At 45.3% G+C, this 17535-nt stretch overlaps 1 protein-coding gene across 1 annotated transcript in view; it reads left to right on the top strand.

The window, feature by feature from the left end:
• The first annotated feature begins 17136 nt into the window (after positions 1–17136).
• Positions 17137–17535, top strand: part of HK1 (hexokinase 1) — an 88927-nt gene continuing 88528 nt past the window's right edge. Inside the window, exon 1 of the mRNA XM_007095743.2 lies at positions 17137–17246. Coding sequence (XP_007095805.1) covers positions 17220–17246 — 27 coding nt within the window. The 5' untranslated portion in view covers positions 17137–17219. The remainder of the gene's footprint in view (positions 17247–17535) is intronic.

Raw genomic sequence — 17535 nt, forward strand, 5'->3', positions numbered from 1 at the left:
TCATTTTTACTTAGTTGTAGGAAATGTATCTGTTTTATTTTCAAATATTTTCTATTTTATTTTTCTCTTTTTCTGGAATTCCTATTATCCAAATGTTGATACTTCTACTTTTTTTTTTGGCAGATCTACTTTTATTATTCATATTATTTAACTTTTCTATTTCTTTTTCTTTCCCTGCTTCCTACTAGGAGAGTTTCTCAATCTAATCTTTTAACTCAGCAATTCATTCTTCAGCTATACCCATTCTAATAGATGTGTCCATCTATTATGTTTTGCCTCTTATTTTCTTAAGAGTGTTTCCCAAAAAGCAAAAGTTTTTAATTTCAAGAAGTTTAATTTATCACTTTTTTCTTTCATGGCTTATGCTTTAGGTGTCCTACATGTATATGTAATATATCAAATATATATGCACACACTTGTATATACATGTGTGTATGTATATATGCCTAATTTTCCATTATGTTGTTTTTCAACTCTATATTATGTTTTTCATATATAATGCCTCTATATTTTAAATAATTTCATATCTTTTTTTAAAATACTTTCATATTTTATTTCATTTCATGCTGTTCTTTATCTCATTAAGTATATCCATCATCCTTACTTACTTTACCTTCTTGGTCTGCCTGTTCTATTTCTGCTTCAAATGGTATCTGTTCCTAGTTTGTCGTTGTTCTTTGCAGGTCATTCTGGTCCTCAGATATCTAGGTAGTTGCCTGGTGAACTTCGTCACTTAAGGGTTATCCACTACTCTGTCTTGGAACGTGTGTTGGGTTAGACCCTGAGGCTAGAGCCTGCTCTGAGTCAGTCCCAGTGAATTCATGGAGAAGGGAGAAGCAGAGCTCTAGAATGTAGACTCCTGGGCCCCCAAATCCACTGTTCAACGTTCCTGTTAGCCCCAAGTATTCCCTTGGTGAGGGTTTTAGGGACTGACCTTTAGTCTGTTATGCAGAAGTGGTGCTGGGAGGGAATATCTCACTGGGTTATCATCTACCAGCCCTTGAGGGTGAGCAAATAATACCTGAGGCTAGTCAAGCCTCATTTGCTTTTCTGGCTTTTTACTCAAGCAGGACTTATGTCTTGGTCTTTCTCCATGGGCCCCTATACTGGGGTCTGAGACATTCCTGCCCCTAGTGAAGGATCAGGAAGTGATTATCTCAGGTTATATGCAGGGAGAGGAAGGAGTAGATTTTATAACACTTTTCTCTAACCTTCACCATTTTTTGCCTACCCAATCAGACATTTCCCATGGTGCAGCTGATACACGTGGGTATGCTTGTTTTTGTTTGTGGCAGTGGTAAGAAAAATGGGATTCTACTCTACGCATTACTCTGCATCTAACTTTTTTGACTTAACAATACATCATGGGTAACCATTACGATTTATGTCCATTTTTTCTTTTCTTTTTTTTTTTCTTTTCTTTTCTTTTTCTTTTTTCTTTTTTACAGCTTCTTATAAGCCTAAATGAAATACTATTCACCAGGTACCCTGGTGCTGATAAAAGCACAGTATATTTTATAGTCAGCTGTGGAGAGACAGAGGACAGGGCTGGATGCAAAAATAAATCTGATGGTGGGATTAGGCCTGAGGGGCAGAGGGAAGGAGATTGACATTTCTCTGGGAAACTGGCAAGTTAGCCAATGTCCCCGGTCAAATCCATTTCCTCTGACACCCAAAGCACTTACTATAAAACCCTCACTACTGACACGATGGCTGCCTGGCTCATTTTTCTTGGGTATATGTGTGTTTGAGGGCTTCCTACTTCTTTTCTGCTCCCATCCCCCACTGCTCACCCACATCCTTTCTCCCCTGTGCCTGGTACACAGAAGGCAGCACTTACTGGGTCAGATTGGGAATTCATCTTTCCTCTGAAAGAGTTAGAGCTATGTATATGGTCGTCTCTGGGCCCCAGATCCTAGTCTGTCTAGATTTCTGAATCAGGAGATGCTTCTGGTAGAGAGGACAGAGTGGACTGTCCTGGGACTGAAGCTTGGGATCTGAACTGCGACAGTGTCTGGAGTTTTATACAAAAGAGAATTGAATTGTAGATCAGCTGGGAGGTTATTGTGATAGCCCTGGTGCCCTGTGCCTGCAGGGCACTGGAACCCTGTGGGAGCACATAGCTGGCATTTTTTTTGCTTGAGATTAGGAAGTCTTTTGCTTCCTCTGTGAAGAGGCTTGAATTCAAAGGCCTGTTGTGGTAGGATGGAGTCTTTTTCTTGGTAAAAATGAAACAGAGATTTGGCTCCAGTTGTTACGAGGTGGTGGGCAGATGAGCTCTCTCTCCAGCCTTTGGTGGAAAGCAAGTTTAAGAGCTTGCGGTCACATTTTTGTCCGACATCATAGAGAGCATAGAGAAGCTGTGATTCCAGACCCAGAGGAGTGAGAATTTATCTCGGTGTGACTCTCCAAAGACCGTCTTTATTCAAGAAATGTCAGAGACCCATTTCATAGTAAGTTTCTTCTGAGGTTTTGCTTTGGTTAATGAAAAGTTCCCTCTCATCACTTAAGGGCTGACATCATCTCCAGATAGTGGTGTCCCTGAGAGCCTTCCCAAGCCTGGGAGGTACTGACCGGTGGTGGGAACACCAGGCTGAAAGGCAGGTCCCCTGTGTTGTATTTTCTCCTGGGCCTCAGTCTGGCTCTGTCTGAGATGTACTAATCATCTCTCTGCCTTCTTCCCAAGCTGTTGGGAGAGAGTGAGAGTACAAGTTTGAAGGAGAATTTAAGTTGCTTTGTTATACTCTGCCAAAGTTTGTCTTCTCAAAGTTGGCTCTTTTGTTAGCATATTCTTTGGAGCAGGACTTGTCTAGGCTTCGGTTTCTCAATTTGGAGAAGAAATTGGACAGTGCCCAACTGCAAGGAGACTGGCATTGAATGTGCAGGATGGTTAAACGAATGTGTGAATGAACGGACAATTGGTTGGATGTGACGAGGAACCTCAGGATGACACAAGAAACATGTTCTGAGGACTGTTTCCTCCAGAAACTAAGTAGATCCTGGCTGTGAAGTGGTTAATACACATAAGCACTGGCAGTTTAAATATATGGTCCAAGTCATGAATGCAGGGATTAAGAAAAACCACACGGGAGAGGTATCAGTGAGCTGGGGAGCATCGGAGGCTTGGGCCAGGGTTAGGAATTAGATCCTGTGACCTTTATTTAACATTCTTCAGAAAGTGGGCCAGTCTGCACAGCCACCCTCTCGTGTTAGCTGGCTCAGCTGAAGGGCATATGTACTTGAAGTTTCTATCATGTTCACTTTTGCTTCGATAAAAGCATTTAGAAGTTTGGGGTCTTCTATTTGGTTGGTCAGTGATTGTGTCTTTCTTTACTAAGGATCACAGATTAGCATGACTGTCACCCTTGGAAGGTTGTGGGGAAGGAGGAAAAGATTTTCTGTAAGAGTCTAGAGAACTAAGGCCGGTAGAAGGAAGTCAGGGGGAGGCAGGTTTCATCTCAGACACCACCAGCCAACCATGGAAAAGGCTGCTTTAAAGGGTGAGGTACTGGGATGCCTGGGTGGCTCAGTTGGCTAAACATCCAGCTCTTGGTTTCGGCTCAGGTCATGATCTCACAGTTTTGGGAGTTCAAGCCTCACATTGGGCACTGCGCTGGCAGCAGGGAACCTGCTTGGGATTCTCTCTCTCTCTCCCTGCCCCTCCCCACTCACTCTGTCTCTTTCCCTCTCAAAATAAACTTAAAAAAAATTTAAACATAATAAAAAACAATAATAAAGGATGAGATCTTCTTTTGCATGGGGGTGGGGAACATGATGTACTAGGTTCTTTTCAGCTCATAGAATATGCTTTCACCCCTTGGAGTCTTATCCCCTGGGAAATTAACCTCTGAATTGCTAAAATCCTTGTATTTTATCCCCACTTGCAACCCCATCAAACAACTGGTCACATTTCTCTCTACAGCTATAAACTCCTATCAGGCATTCTCTCAAAATATCATCTATGAATTCCAATTTCAGGAAGAGCATGTGGAGAGCCTAGAGAGTGGAAGAGAAGCAGGGTCTATTATACTGTGAGTGAATGAATGCACTTGACTGTAGACATGGAGAACGTGGCTCTCAACTTGAGCAGGTTGTGGAATGGTCAAGAGGGCTTATTAAACACAGATTGTTGGCTTCTTCCCCAAAGTTTTCAATTTGATAGATCTATGGCAGGGCCTCAGGATGTACATTGTTAGCTGTTGCCACTTGTGCAGGGACCACACTTGGAGAACCACTGCCCTGGAGAGTAGAGACCTCAGCCAGCCTACTCTCAGTAAGTCCCAAATCTGCAAGGGCTGAGTTAATAAATTTCAGGGCACATCTTCCTCCTCCACCACATTCTCCTCCTCTTTCATTAAGGATCATTGTCCCTGCCCCACTGGCTTGAAAGAAAACTCTGACCCAGACCAGCATGTCCCAGACCCAAAGTCACTTCCTCTGGGAAGCCTTCCATGAGTTCTTAGGATTAGATGTTGTGGCTCACTATACTTCCCCATGATAGTAAGCAGACACAAGTCACAATTTGTAATGATAATTCATGTGATTTCTTAATTAACATCTCTTTCCCCAAGAGACTATAAACAAAGCTCTATGAAGGTAAGATTGAAGAAAAGTAGGAAAGAGGGGCACCTGGGTGGCTCAGTCACTTAAGCGTCCGACTTCAGCTCAGGTCATGATCTCATGGTTGGTGAGTTTGAGCCCCATGTCGGGCTCTGTGCTGACAGCTTAGAACCCGGAGCCTGCTTCAGATGGATTCTGTGTCTCCCTCTTTCTCTCCCCCTCCCCTGCTCATGTTTTGTCTGTCTCTCAAAAAAATAAAAAACATATAAAAAAAAAGTTAAATCTTTAAAAAAAGGTAGAAAAGAGGTAAGGCAGCTGGATGGGGGAAGAGTGGTGGGTCATCCCCAGGATTATGGAAAAGAATGAAAGAACATGGGATTTTGTTCCCAAAAAAGTGCCTCCTGAAGGGAAGAGGAAGGAAGGAGGTGACATTCATGAGGATTTTTGGCTCAGGTCTGCCCCAGCTCTGTCTGGCACCAGTCAGATATTTGTCTTCTCTGTTTTCCCCACCAATCTGAGTATTTCACCTCTCTGCAGATTTTATTTTTAATCAAATTTTTAAAAATGTTTATTTATTTTACGGGGCGCCTGGGTGACTCAGTTGGTTCAGTGTCCTACTTCAGCTCAAGTCATGATCTCGTGGTCCATGGGTTTGAGCCTTGCGTCAGGCTCTGTGCTGACAGCTCAGAGCCTGGAGCCTGCTTTGGTTTCTGTGTCTCCTTCTCTCTCTCTGCCCCACCCCCACTCATATTCTGTCTCTGTCTCTGTCTCAAAAATCAAGATTAAAAAAAAAAGGGGGCACCTGGGTGGCTCAGTCGATTGACCATCTGACTTCGGCTCAGGTCATGATCTCATGGTTTGTGAGTTTGAGCCTTGCATTGGGCTCTGTGTTGACAGCTCAGAGCCTGGAGCCTGCTTCAGATTCTGTGTCTCCCTCTTTCTCTCTCCCTTCCTTGCTCTCTGTCTCTGTCTCTGTCTCTCTCAAAAATAAATTAACTTTAAAAAATTAAAAAAAAAAAGATTAAAAAAATTAGGGGCACCTGGGTGGCTCAGTCATTTAAGTGCCCAACTCTTGATTTCGGCTCAGGTCGTGATCTCGTGGTTCATGAGTTCAAGCCCCAGACTGGGCTCTGTGCTGACAGTGTGGAGCCTGCTTAGGATTCTCTGTCTCCCTCTCTCTCTCTGCCCCTCCCCTGCTCATGCTCTCTCTCTTTCTCAAGAATAAATAAACATTAAAAAAAAAAGCTGACACTTAACAACTCTTTTAAGTGTTTATTTTTGAGAGAGATTGAAAGCATGAGCGGAGGGGCAGAGAGAGAGGGAGACAGAGGATCTGAAGCAGGCTCTGTGCTGACAGCAGAAAAGCCGATGTGGGGCTTGAACTCACGAACCATGAGATCACGGCCTGAGCTGAAGTCGGATGCTTAACCAACTGAGCCACCCAGGTGCCCCTCTCCTCAGATTTTAAAAGTTGAGTTGATTTTTCTAGCTCTGAGCTACTTGCTAGCTCTAAGCCTCAGCTATTGCATCCATAAAATAAAGAGTTAGAGCCCCAGGGTGGGAGAGATCTGAGTTAAAAACCCAGTTCTGCTACATTTTCATGTACATACTGCTGCATTTCTTTGAGCACCTGACTTAGCTTCGGTAAGCTTCGGCTTCTCTGGGCATAAGAAATGGTTTCTGCTTCCTGGCATTTTGGGGAAGCTTCCAGAGTCAATGCATGGGAAATCTTTAGCACAATGCCTGGCACACAGGAGGGCTCAGTGCACCCGGGCTGCCCTTTCATCACCGTCACCACCGTCCTCTCCACTGTTGTCCCCATTCCTGTCTGCCTCACCCAAGGTTTTTGCGAGGTACCTATGAGCGGGATAACAAATTTCATAACCAGAAAGCATCCTCTGAATGTCTAGGGCACCAAATGCCCCAACCCCTGCCCACAAGACCACTGGAGCACCCTCTTCATTGGATACAAGGCCACGCTCTACCCCTTCCAGTCCTTTGGTGGCTCTTGATATTATGACAAATGCATCTTTTGTCCCTTTCTGTTCTCAGGACTCCAACTAACCAACTAAAGAGCTGTTGCCCAGAGCATTGTTCCCGAGGAAGAAAAGAGCTAAGCACACACCCACAACTGCTTTGTGCCAAGAATCTACAGTTGGGTTTGCCAAGCAGCATATGTTGTCCTTTTGGAAAATGAGAGTGAGACTGCGTGAAGAGGCAGCAGAGGTGTCTCAAGCCATCTCAAGGCAAGTGAGCGGGTGGCCATGCTGTGTGGTCTCACTCCACCCTGAGCTAGACCCTCCTTGGCCCTTTGCAGGACCTCCCTTCCTGTCCTTCTCTGTAAGTAAGACGAATAAAAGAATACTCCAGTCTCATGATCTCAAAGGGTAGATACTGGAGTTGAGACCCACTTATTCTACTGCTGAGGCCCAGAGAGAGACAAACACTTTCCCAAGTTTACACAGGCCCAGAGAGGGACAAACACTTTCCCAAGGTTACACCGTGATTTGTAACTGGACCAAAACTTACTACTGTTAGGTCTTTTTGTTTGATGTACTGGGGCTAATGTCATCTACAGTGTTTTTGTTTTGTTTTGTTTTGTTTTGTTTTGTTTTGTTTTTAAGGCAAATGCTTTTATTGCTCATGGCTTGGTAAGCTGTAAAGGGCCGCTCTCCCCTGAGTCTCACTTGCTCCTCTCTGTTGACCTCTGTGTCTAAACTGATGCCACATACTTAAGGGAGGCTGTAATAGAATAGCCGAGAGCTGCAGCCAGCCTGATCTCCAAGCTTAACTTTGCTACTGACCCACTATATGAGGTTGGGAAGTTCCTCAACCTTGATGAGCCTCAGTGTCCTCATCTATAAAATAAGATAGGGGCACCTGGGTGGCTCAGCTGGTTGAGCGCCTGAGTCTAGATTTCGGCTCACCTTATGATCCTGGGGTCCTGGGATCGAGCCCTGGGTTGGGCTCCTCACTGAGCATGGAGCCTACTTGGGATTCACTCTCTGTCTCTCTCTTTCTCTCTCTCTCTCTGCCTCTGCCCCTCTTGCACTTGTGCACAAGTGTGGTCTCTCTTTCTCTCTAAAATTAAACAAATAAAATAAAATGTATAACATAGAATAATATTACTTATGAGGGGTTCTTGCAATTTAATGCCTTGAGTTATTTGTAGCAGCGCCTGACAAATAATACACTCCACAAATGCTAGCTATGATTACCTCTACGTGGGTCGCTTATGAGAAAGATGGGAAGTCAATCGATTCGGGGGTTCATGGTGTCTAAAGACAAGGCTAAAATGATATAAAGAAACAAGGCTAACCACAGCTGGAAACGAAGAAGGAATCCTGCCATTAGGAGACACAAATGAATCGTGGAGTTTTCTGTTATTAAAAGGCTGGGATATCAAGACTCCTAAATTCAGGTAAATGATACAACAAATGAAGCAACTGTTTTGAAAGTGTGTTATGAAGGTGCCTAGGCCTGCTGTTTGGGAAAGGCAACACCTCGTTTGCACAGATGCTTTAGAATCTGAGAAGGGAGTTCTAGAGAAATCTGTGCAAGTCTTGGAGAAGACTGATGGGGTCCCAGGGTAATGGGATGATAGGGGAAGGCCGGCTCCCATGGAACCATGGTGGGCCACTGGAAATGCCATGCGTTTCTACACGAACTCTAGACCATGCAGACTCTTGACAAAAAGCAAGGCTGCTTTGAATGGCCTTCAAACTGAGTGCCCTGGGCCAGTCACGAGGGCTCCTTTTTCCTTTCCGCTCCCATCTCCTGGGTAACAGCAGATAGGAAGCCATGGAAGAAGAGGATGATAGCATAATCCTCTCTGTCTTTCGACAGACCCATGGGAACTTAAGAAATAAATGCTAATAGGGAAGATGTAGCCTTCATTCTTAGTAAGGTTGCTTTGGTGACCCAGAGCAGTGTTTGAACTAGATTTGGGAAGTTGCCTGGGTATCAGAAAGGAAGGCAAGAGTGCATGTGGAATTTGTTGAAGAACCTCTTTGAATGCTCGTGGTCAGCTCTGCTCCTGGCTCCGGCAGGCTCTCCTTGCACAGGTCCCGGGGCCGGGAAGCTTAGGATTCACTCCACTCCAGCATTCAGGAGGCCGAGGGCATGTGGGGAGGGAGGAGAGGCAGCGTGTGGGGTGGGAAGAGGGCTCTGGAGTCTGGAGGACCTGTGCCCATGCTTGTCTCCCCAGGCTCTGCTGTGCAATTTTGAGAAAATGACAGCACCTCTCTGAGTGTCAGCATCCTCATCCCTAAATTAGGATCTTATTATCCCCCTTGTAATGGTGTGCCAGGATCAAATGGGAAAATGGGCAAGAAGTGTGATGCAGTTAGTACTCTGTGATGCCACGCTTTCTTCTTATGGCATTATTAATAGTTACTGGGTGACAAAGTTTCTTCCAGCTTCCACTCAGGCCATGCTAATAGCTCCCTTGAGGGATCTGTGTAGCTATATGTGTTTATTATTTATTTAATTTTTTATTTTTTAAGACGGGGGGTGGGGGGGGAGGAAAGAGGGCAAGCAGGGGAGTGGCAGAGAGAGAGGGAGACAGAAGATCCAAGTGGGCTCTGTGTGGACAGCAAAGAGCCTGATGCAGGGTTTGAATCCATGAACCGTCAAATCATGCCCTGACCCGAAGTTGGACCTTAACCAACTAAGCCACCCAGGCGCCCCCGCATAGCTATATGTGATCCTCACAAAGACCCAGCGAGTGAGACAGGAGAGCAGTCTTCCAGTGACATGCTGAGGCTTGGAAAGGTTAAGCATCTTCCCTGAAGACCCACTGAGGGAACAGGTGGTGGACCCTGGGCCAGAGACACCTCCCTCCCTCACTCCTAGTTCAGGGCTCTTCCAGTGCTTCCGAAGGGCAGGGACCAACTCCCTGGGGCTCAGTTGTCTGGTGCCACATAAAAAACCACCCCCAGACTCAGTGGCTTAAAAGAATAGGCTCACGATTCTGTTTCAGCAATTTGGGTTGAGTTCAGCTGGGTGGTTGTAAAGGAGGAAACACTCCACTTGTGAGTCTCCTCACTACTCACACTGAACCATTCTGGTTACCAATGTGTGGGGTTTCTTCCCAATCTCAACAAGTCTGCAACACCAGAATTATAGACCGTCCTATGGTTTAACTCAATCCTGACACCATCTACCTGGAGATAAAAGAGGACGTCAACACCTCCATTTTGACCTTAGTCTGTACTAAGAAGAATGCTTAAATTCTTCTTTCAAGCTTATCTCTTAACTCAGGCAGAAGACCCTGGGGGCAAAGCATCCCAAGTGATTGGAGCTAAAATGACCCCCTCATGCTGCCCTGAGCCAGTAGGACTCTGTGTGGTTGACCCCAAAGCAATGATCGACATGACCTTTACTGCCAACCTACATGTACCTACTGACCTTTATCCCACATTTTCCTTAGATAAACCTAGAAGTATTTTCAGTACTTTCTAGGTGGTCTTTGAGACATTAGTCCATCGTCTTCCGGGTGTTGGCCTCAGTTGTTAGAAATAAGCCCATTGACCCAACCAGAGGAGGAATTCAGAGACCCAGAGCCCGGTGAAGCAAGACTTTAATCAATGTTCTTGCAAAAGCAGGTGTCTGATGGGCAGGCACACTCGGGGCAGTTACAGCAGACAACTTATCTCCTAGCATGCAAGTCCGTCCCCTGGTTCCTCATTGGCCAAGTACTACAGAGGTTACAGCCTGACCCGGATGTCGCCTATGCCCCTGTAAGGCAAAAAGTGGATTTATCCTCCCAGACCCTGCCCCTTCCTTGGAGAAAGGTGGGCTGCAGTTTCCAATGGAGTCACAGGGTTGGTTCCCCAGGCAACCAGCCCCATCCTCATTAACATAAATTCATTGTTATTGAAAGTGTCTTGTTAGGAATAACAAGACACTCCTTTCACCTTTATCACTGGACCTATTTCAGAACTGGAGCTATTTGAGGACAAAAGATAGACTATTATAACACAAGATTCTTTCATTGGCTTTTAAATTTAGGAGCTTCCAAGGGTTTTAGGAGCTGTGTGCCAGGAATAGGGACAAAGACCAAGTATCAATTTCTTATAATAAATCACAGTATCCCTGTGGCTCTGCAAATCTGAGCTAGGTGTGGCTGGCCTGGGATGGGCTCACTCCTGCATCTTAGTGGGCTTCCTGGTTGGCTGGGGGCTGGCTGGCCTAAGATACTCAGCTGGGATGGCAGTTTCTACCTCCCGGTGCCTCCCATCATCCAGTAGGGTTAGCTGGGGCTTCTTCCCATGGCAGCAGTGGCAGGGGTCCCGAGAGCAACAAGAGAGAGTAAGCCCCTCATGTGTAAGCATTTTTCAATTTTTGTTTCTTGTGACACATTGTCCAGTCGGTCAAAGCAAGTCATTGGCTCAAGGTCAGGTGTTTGTGGATGAGAACTACCCAGGGGCATGGATAGAGAGAGGCATGCCCATGGTTGCAGCGATCTACCACGTGTACAGTGAGCAGGGGAAGAAGGTAAGCTCCAATCTTACCTTCCAATCATCCAACCCACGATCCTGTGCCATGGGCCAAAGGCTGGTTTCTTACTCTGAGAAGTCTTCTTGGATTCCCAAATACACGTAGTTCAAAATAGAGTTCCCCACTCTTCCCCCTGTTTCGGAGTGATGGTGAGATCTGGAGCTGAAGGCCAAGAAAGAATTCTTGAGACGTCTTTGGTGCAAAAATGTGATTTTATGTTAAAGCACGGGGATGGGACCCTTGGGCAGGAAGAGCTGCACTGGGGTTGCGAACAAGGGCTGGTTATATACTACGGAGTTGGGGGAGGTAAAGTCAAGAGGAAGTTTCTCACAGATTACTGGAGGCCTAGCTGTTGTCAGGCTAAGGTTGTTTTTCCCTCTAGCAAAGCTTTAACGTCAAGACAGTGGGGAGTTCCTGGACTTTAGGCTATTGATAAGATTGCCCTTTTTTGGTAGTCGTTCTAAGATACTTGTAAACTGATGGAGACACTTCCCAGTTTAACCATTTGTTTTCTGTCCTTTCCTTTGTTCTTGGGAGCTTGACGTGCCCGAGGAATATCACACGTCCCACCTGGGGTGGGGGTGGGGTGCTACTTGTGCTTAGCCCTCAACTTGCCTGATGCTCCCTCATCATATGGACATTTGTATACTTTCTCCTTTTCGAGTTACAGAAAGGTGTTTTCTCATGTTTCGTCATGGGGCTATATCTGGCAGTCTGATACCTCCCTCCGCCACGGGCTTCTCAGGGTTAGAATCATCTCTTGCCCACTATGAGTTGGTGAATGTAGATAAAACGATACATCAATAAGAACAATAATCACATATTTAGCACTTACAGTTATCACTTAAGTACTTACCGTATGCCAGGCTCTCTGCGTGACTTAATCTGTAACGCTCATCGGAAGTGTTCTAGACTCTCCTAAACCTCCAGATTCAAAGACTGCCACAGGCCACACCTGGCCCCATTCTGCCTGTCGGGCCATAAGACAGGAACCACAGGCTGCTGTCAGGGCAGTGCCAACCTTTTCTTTTCTGAGGGATGGTGTGCAGCGGTCCACAGATGGGAGAAGACGAGATCCCACTGGGCAAGTGCAGGACTCCTCCTGGCTTAAAAAAAAAAAAAAAGCCTCCTGCCTGGCAGCAGCCAAATTCTCTTGTTACAACCCCATAGGGACATTTTCCAGAGTCTCTGTATAGGACAGAACAAGAGTCATCTCACTCAGAGAAGCCTGTGCTATGGGATCCCATCTAGTATTTACAGTTCTTCCAACCCAGGAGCAACCTAGCAACAAGGGATCATCCTTATCACAAGAAATGTTACTTGGAGGGGGCGCCTGGGTGGCTCAGTCAGTTGAGCACCCAGCTCTTGGTTTTGGCTCAGGTCATGATCTCATGGTTTGTTAGTTTGAGCGCCCGCATCAGGCTCTGTGCGGAGCCTGTTTGGGATTCTCTCTCTGCTGCTCCCCTGTTCTCTCTCTTAAAATAAATAAATAAACTTTAAAAAAAAAAAGGGGAGAAAAAGAAATGTTACTGAGAAACATATGTGACATTCTATCCTTGTTGTAACGGAACTAGCATGAGTTTGCCCCTTGGTGAGTCACAGATAGAAGCTACAGGGACAGTTGTCACACAAAAGAAACTTTATTTGCAGCAAATAAAGAAACCACGGAGGATAACTTCCAAGCTGTGACTCTCCAAGCAAGGGTGGATGTTGTTGTTTTAATTTAGGGTGAGGATGAATATTTAGAAAGGGGAGCCTTGTCGTCGGATGTAGAGGCGGGCGGGCATAAGGTCACACATGTGCCTTAAGGAAACACGCCTACACATACACTGTATGTTCTGTAAATGAGGCTCGTGCTCCCCCGTGGCCGGAGATTTTAGTATCATAATGAGGTAAAGTTGACTTTTGGTCACTGCACGGGTTGCAGCATGGTCCATCTGTCGCAGGTGGGAGTCCAAACTGGCGTAAGCTCTCCCTCAGGGCAGCCTTTATTGCTTGGGGGGTAATTTCATTTCTAGCGGTGATGCTATGGCTGCAAGTCTCTTGCCTGAGTTAAAAGATAAGCCAGGAAGAGCTTTAAGAAAACCTGTAGGACAAAGGTTGGTGAGTGCAAGCAGCTGAGTAATAAAGGTCAGGTCGTGGGGTCTAGCTGGTGACATTACCAGGGGGGATGGACATTACCAGGGGGGATTAACTGGGGGGAATGCAACTAGAATGTTAACCCAAGGCCAAATTCTAATGCAGGAGGGAGAAGGGTTCTTTATTCTCACCTATTATCTCCCTCATTTTACAGACACGGAAACTCATGCTTCAGTTAAGTGGCAGAGTAAGGATTCGAACTTGGGTCCCTATTAGCTTATCTAGCATAATTAGGGAACATCTTTTTGTAGAAACAAAGTTAAATCATACATTATAAAGCAAAATGTATATTATCTTTACATTGCCTTCTGCTTTGGCCTGTGCCAGCCATTGGGTTGTAATTGGCAGAGGTTGATGGAGGCTGTGACCTCCTGTCAGTGTCTGTGTTGGAAATTCATAAAGGAGCTGGGGACAAGACCAAGAAGGTTTGACACTCTCAGCCAGGGCTCTCCACATCTTCTTGGTCATGTGCTCTCTCCGTAAAATATTTTTGCAGACACATTCCCCAATACATGCATTTTAGTTATTTGGGGATTTATGCATTTATGATTCCATGTATGTGAAATATCCAGAACAGGCAAATCCATAGAGAAAGAATGTAGATGAGCTGTTGTTGGGAGGGAGGGGTGGGAGGGTGGACAGAGTGAGAAGTGACTGCTGATGGATGCAAGGTTTCTTTTTGGGGTGATGGAAATGTTCTGGAATTAGATAGTGGTGATTGCACGACCTTATGAATATACTAAAACCCACAGAATTATATATATATTTTAAGGGGGTGAATATTTTGGCATATGAATTTTATCTCAATTAAAAAAAAATTATGTCCTGAAATAATATGTACAATACAAAGAATAGCCTAAAAAAATCATACGGTGAAATTTAAAAAGTCATAAATAAAAGTTGTGTTGTCTTCTGTCACCCCAACAAATTGTCTTATGCTCTCCGTATGGACTCACTGCTTTACAGTTTATGTATTTATATTGAGAGAGAGAGAGAGTTCACATGAGCAGGGGAAGGGCAGAGAGAGAGAGAGAATCCCAAGCAGGCTCTGTGCTGTCAGTACAAAGCCTGATTTAGGGCTCAATCTCACAAACCATGAGATCATGACCTTAGCCTAAATCAAGAGTTGGACGTTTAACCGACTGAGTCACCCAGTCACCTCTGGACTCACTGCTTTAAACCAACCCCCTCCCCCCGCCCCCATAATTGAGACAGGCTGTGTCTCAATTATGTTAGAAATAAGCCCATCAACCCAATCAAAGGAGGGACGTAGAGACTCGGAGCACAGTGAAGCGAGGCTTTAATCAACCTTCTTGCAAGAACTGGTGTCTGAGGACAGGCATACTCAGGGCAGTTACAGCAGACAACTTATCTCCTAGCGTGCAAGTCCCTCCCCTGGTTCCTCATTGGCCGAGCACTACAGAGGTTACAGCCTTACCTGGACATCGTTTATGCCCCTGTAAGATAAAAAGTAGTCTGGAACAATCAGACATTCCCTGAGGTGATGCAGAGACTTTCAGCCCCTCCTCCCTTTGCGCTTTGGCCCCTGCTCATTGCAAAGCCCGTGAAAATAAGCCTGTGAAATGGAGAGGGGAAGAACAACAAGGAAAGGAAGGGTCTGAGGGTTTGGGACTCCATTGTGTGTGTGGGGGGGGGGGGGGGGCGGGGAGAGTTCATACATATTTCCAATGAGCTGTAAACCTATTGTTAACTAGACAGCACAGCTCTTATTTGGTATTTCTGAAAATGAATCATCTCCCTTCTCACAAATTATAAGCCATTTATGGCCCCTAGTAAAAGCCGTTTTTGCTTTCACAACTGTTTTGAATTTCAAAAACGTTGCTAATCAATCAACAACAATAATAGTTAACAGGTATATATCGAATACTTGCTAGATGCAAAACACTATCCTAAGTGCTCTGTTCACATACGCATACCTCACGTTCCTATGCAGCTATATTAATGTCTGTTAATGTCACCATTTTACAGTTGAGAAAACTGAGGGTCAGTTAGGTTGAGTAACTTTTCCAGAGTCAAAGCTATTACATGGCTGAGTGGGGCTTCAAACCAAACAGCCTGACCTCAACGCGGTGTCCCACACTTACTATGTGCTGAGCACTGAGGGACACACAAAGTGTGTGCACCCTGGGGGCTTATCCTGTAATGGGAGAGGCGGGTAATTATCGAGCAAATATAAGACAAGTACGGATATTTCCAGGCTCTTGGAAGAACATATCATAGCCAAGTTCTGTGTGCCTTCTGCCCCAGAAACATGCGGGATGAAGGAATTAAGTAGGAGCTTTAAGTGTAACTTTGTTGATGTAAACAAATAACAAAGAAACTCGACACATTTTGTTTATGCCTCTGACCTGGGCCAGGGAAGGTTTGGGATGTCGGGGGTACCAGTTGTCCCACCGAGACCAACTCGGGCACAATTCACCAACCGTGAGCCATCGGGATTCAGTGGCTGGAGGCCCAGTGTTACGCCAATGGTTAGAAGTCTGGACTCTTGGCTCACCCTCTTAGAACTAAAAAGGCCCCAAATAGTAGGGAACTTTTTGGATTTGCTGCAGCACGCTAATTGTTAGGCAAATCACATAATATTTCTAAGCTGTTCGGGGTATGGTAGAGACTTAATAAAATTGTTATGAATTTTGACTGAGGTTATCTGACACTTACTGAATTATTACTATATCATTCCTGAGTAAGCCTTTCTGAATATGAACTATAAGATCTCTACCCAGTGTAACCAATAAAAAAGTAATGCGGTCTTTATTAATTGACATGAAAGGTTTCATAATATTTTCTTCCATGGAAAAAAGAAGATTTAAAAAGAGTATAAGAGCATGATTCCATTTTTATGTTGTTTCTGGCCTGCGGTTATCTGGACAAAAATATAAGGAAGGACATGGGCCAGAATCTTAACAGAATTCATTTCTGGGGCACTTGGGTGGCTCTGTCAGTTAAGAGTCTGACTCTTGGTTTTGGCTCAGGTCATGATCTCATGGTTCATGGGATCGAGTCCAATGTTGGGCTCTGTGCTGACCACACAGAGCCTGCTTGGGATTCTGTCCCTCTCTCTCTGCCCCTCCCCCGTTTGTGTGTGCATTCTCTCTCAACATAAACTTAAAAAATAAATAAATAAAAATAAATATTTTTAAAAAGAACTTATTTCTATAGGAGTAAAGGTGATTTTAATTTTTAAACTACTTGCCTGTATTTTTTGACTTTCTTGGTATGATGAGTGTGCATTGCTTTTATAATTAGAGAAGTGATTTTTTTACCCAGAGCTACACCCTACCCTGTTTAAATTAGGGGAAAAGAATGACACTGTGGTGAATATTGCACTTCTGAAATTTGGGCTTTGGAGTTGCCTTGGCTAATGTCCATTTCTATTGGATTTCCGCCCTAAAGCAAGACCCTACTTTCAGATCTCTTTTTTTTTTAATTTTTAATTTTTAAAATTTTTAAATCTTTATTTACTTTTGAGAGAGAGAAAGAGAGAGACAGAGAGAGACAGAGTGCAAGTGAGGGAGGAACGGAGAGAAAGGGAGACACAGAATCTGAAGCAGGCTCCAGGCTCCGAGCTGTCAGCACAGAGCCCGACGCGGGGTTGGAACTCACAACCACAAGTTCATGACCTGAGCTGAAGTCGGACGCTCGACCGACTGAGCCACCCAAGAACCCCTCAGATCTCTTTGAGAGTAGACAAGGCTGTAGTTGGTGAGGAGACACCACCTCCAGACAGGGCTCCAGTGAATTTCTTCTAGAATAGTATCCTGACATTTTACTTCGGATTACGGATCCTTCTGGAAACAGGGGCCTGAACCTGCCCCCAGTCCTCAGTAGCGGTGTGTTTAGCCTCCCGGCTGGTGAGGAGAGGAATGAGACCGACGAACCCTTGACTCTTCCTCCTTTGGGTTTGCTTTTCTCCAGGCCTCCTAGCCCGGACTGCTGAGAGCAGAAGAGAAGAAAGAACCAGAAGAGAAGGAAGAACCCGGGCATAGCAGGTGCCCAACATGGGGCAGAGCTGCCAGCGAGGATGCGTAAGCTCTCCCCTTGCTTTTTTCTAACTTCACGTGGCCACTTGCACCGCGCAGCCCGGCCCACCCTCCCGCAGGCTGTTAGGTCAGGGTCCACTTTATAGGATGGAAACCCAGACCAGGAGCACAGCAGAGACATGTTATGGGATGAGGCAGGAGGCCCTCAGATCCAGCCTCTGACTCTCTGTGCAGTTTAATTTTTACCTGGGCCAGATAGGTCCTGACCAAGGGGAGCCCAGGGGGTCATTCACGTAACCCCTCGGTTAATCACTTCTTAGATCGTTACGCTGCA

The sequence above is a fragment of the Panthera tigris genome, chromosome D2 (genome assembly GCF_018350195.1).
Source record: "Panthera tigris isolate Pti1 chromosome D2, P.tigris_Pti1_mat1.1, whole genome shotgun sequence".
NCBI lineage: Eukaryota > Metazoa > Chordata > Mammalia > Carnivora > Felidae > Panthera > Panthera tigris.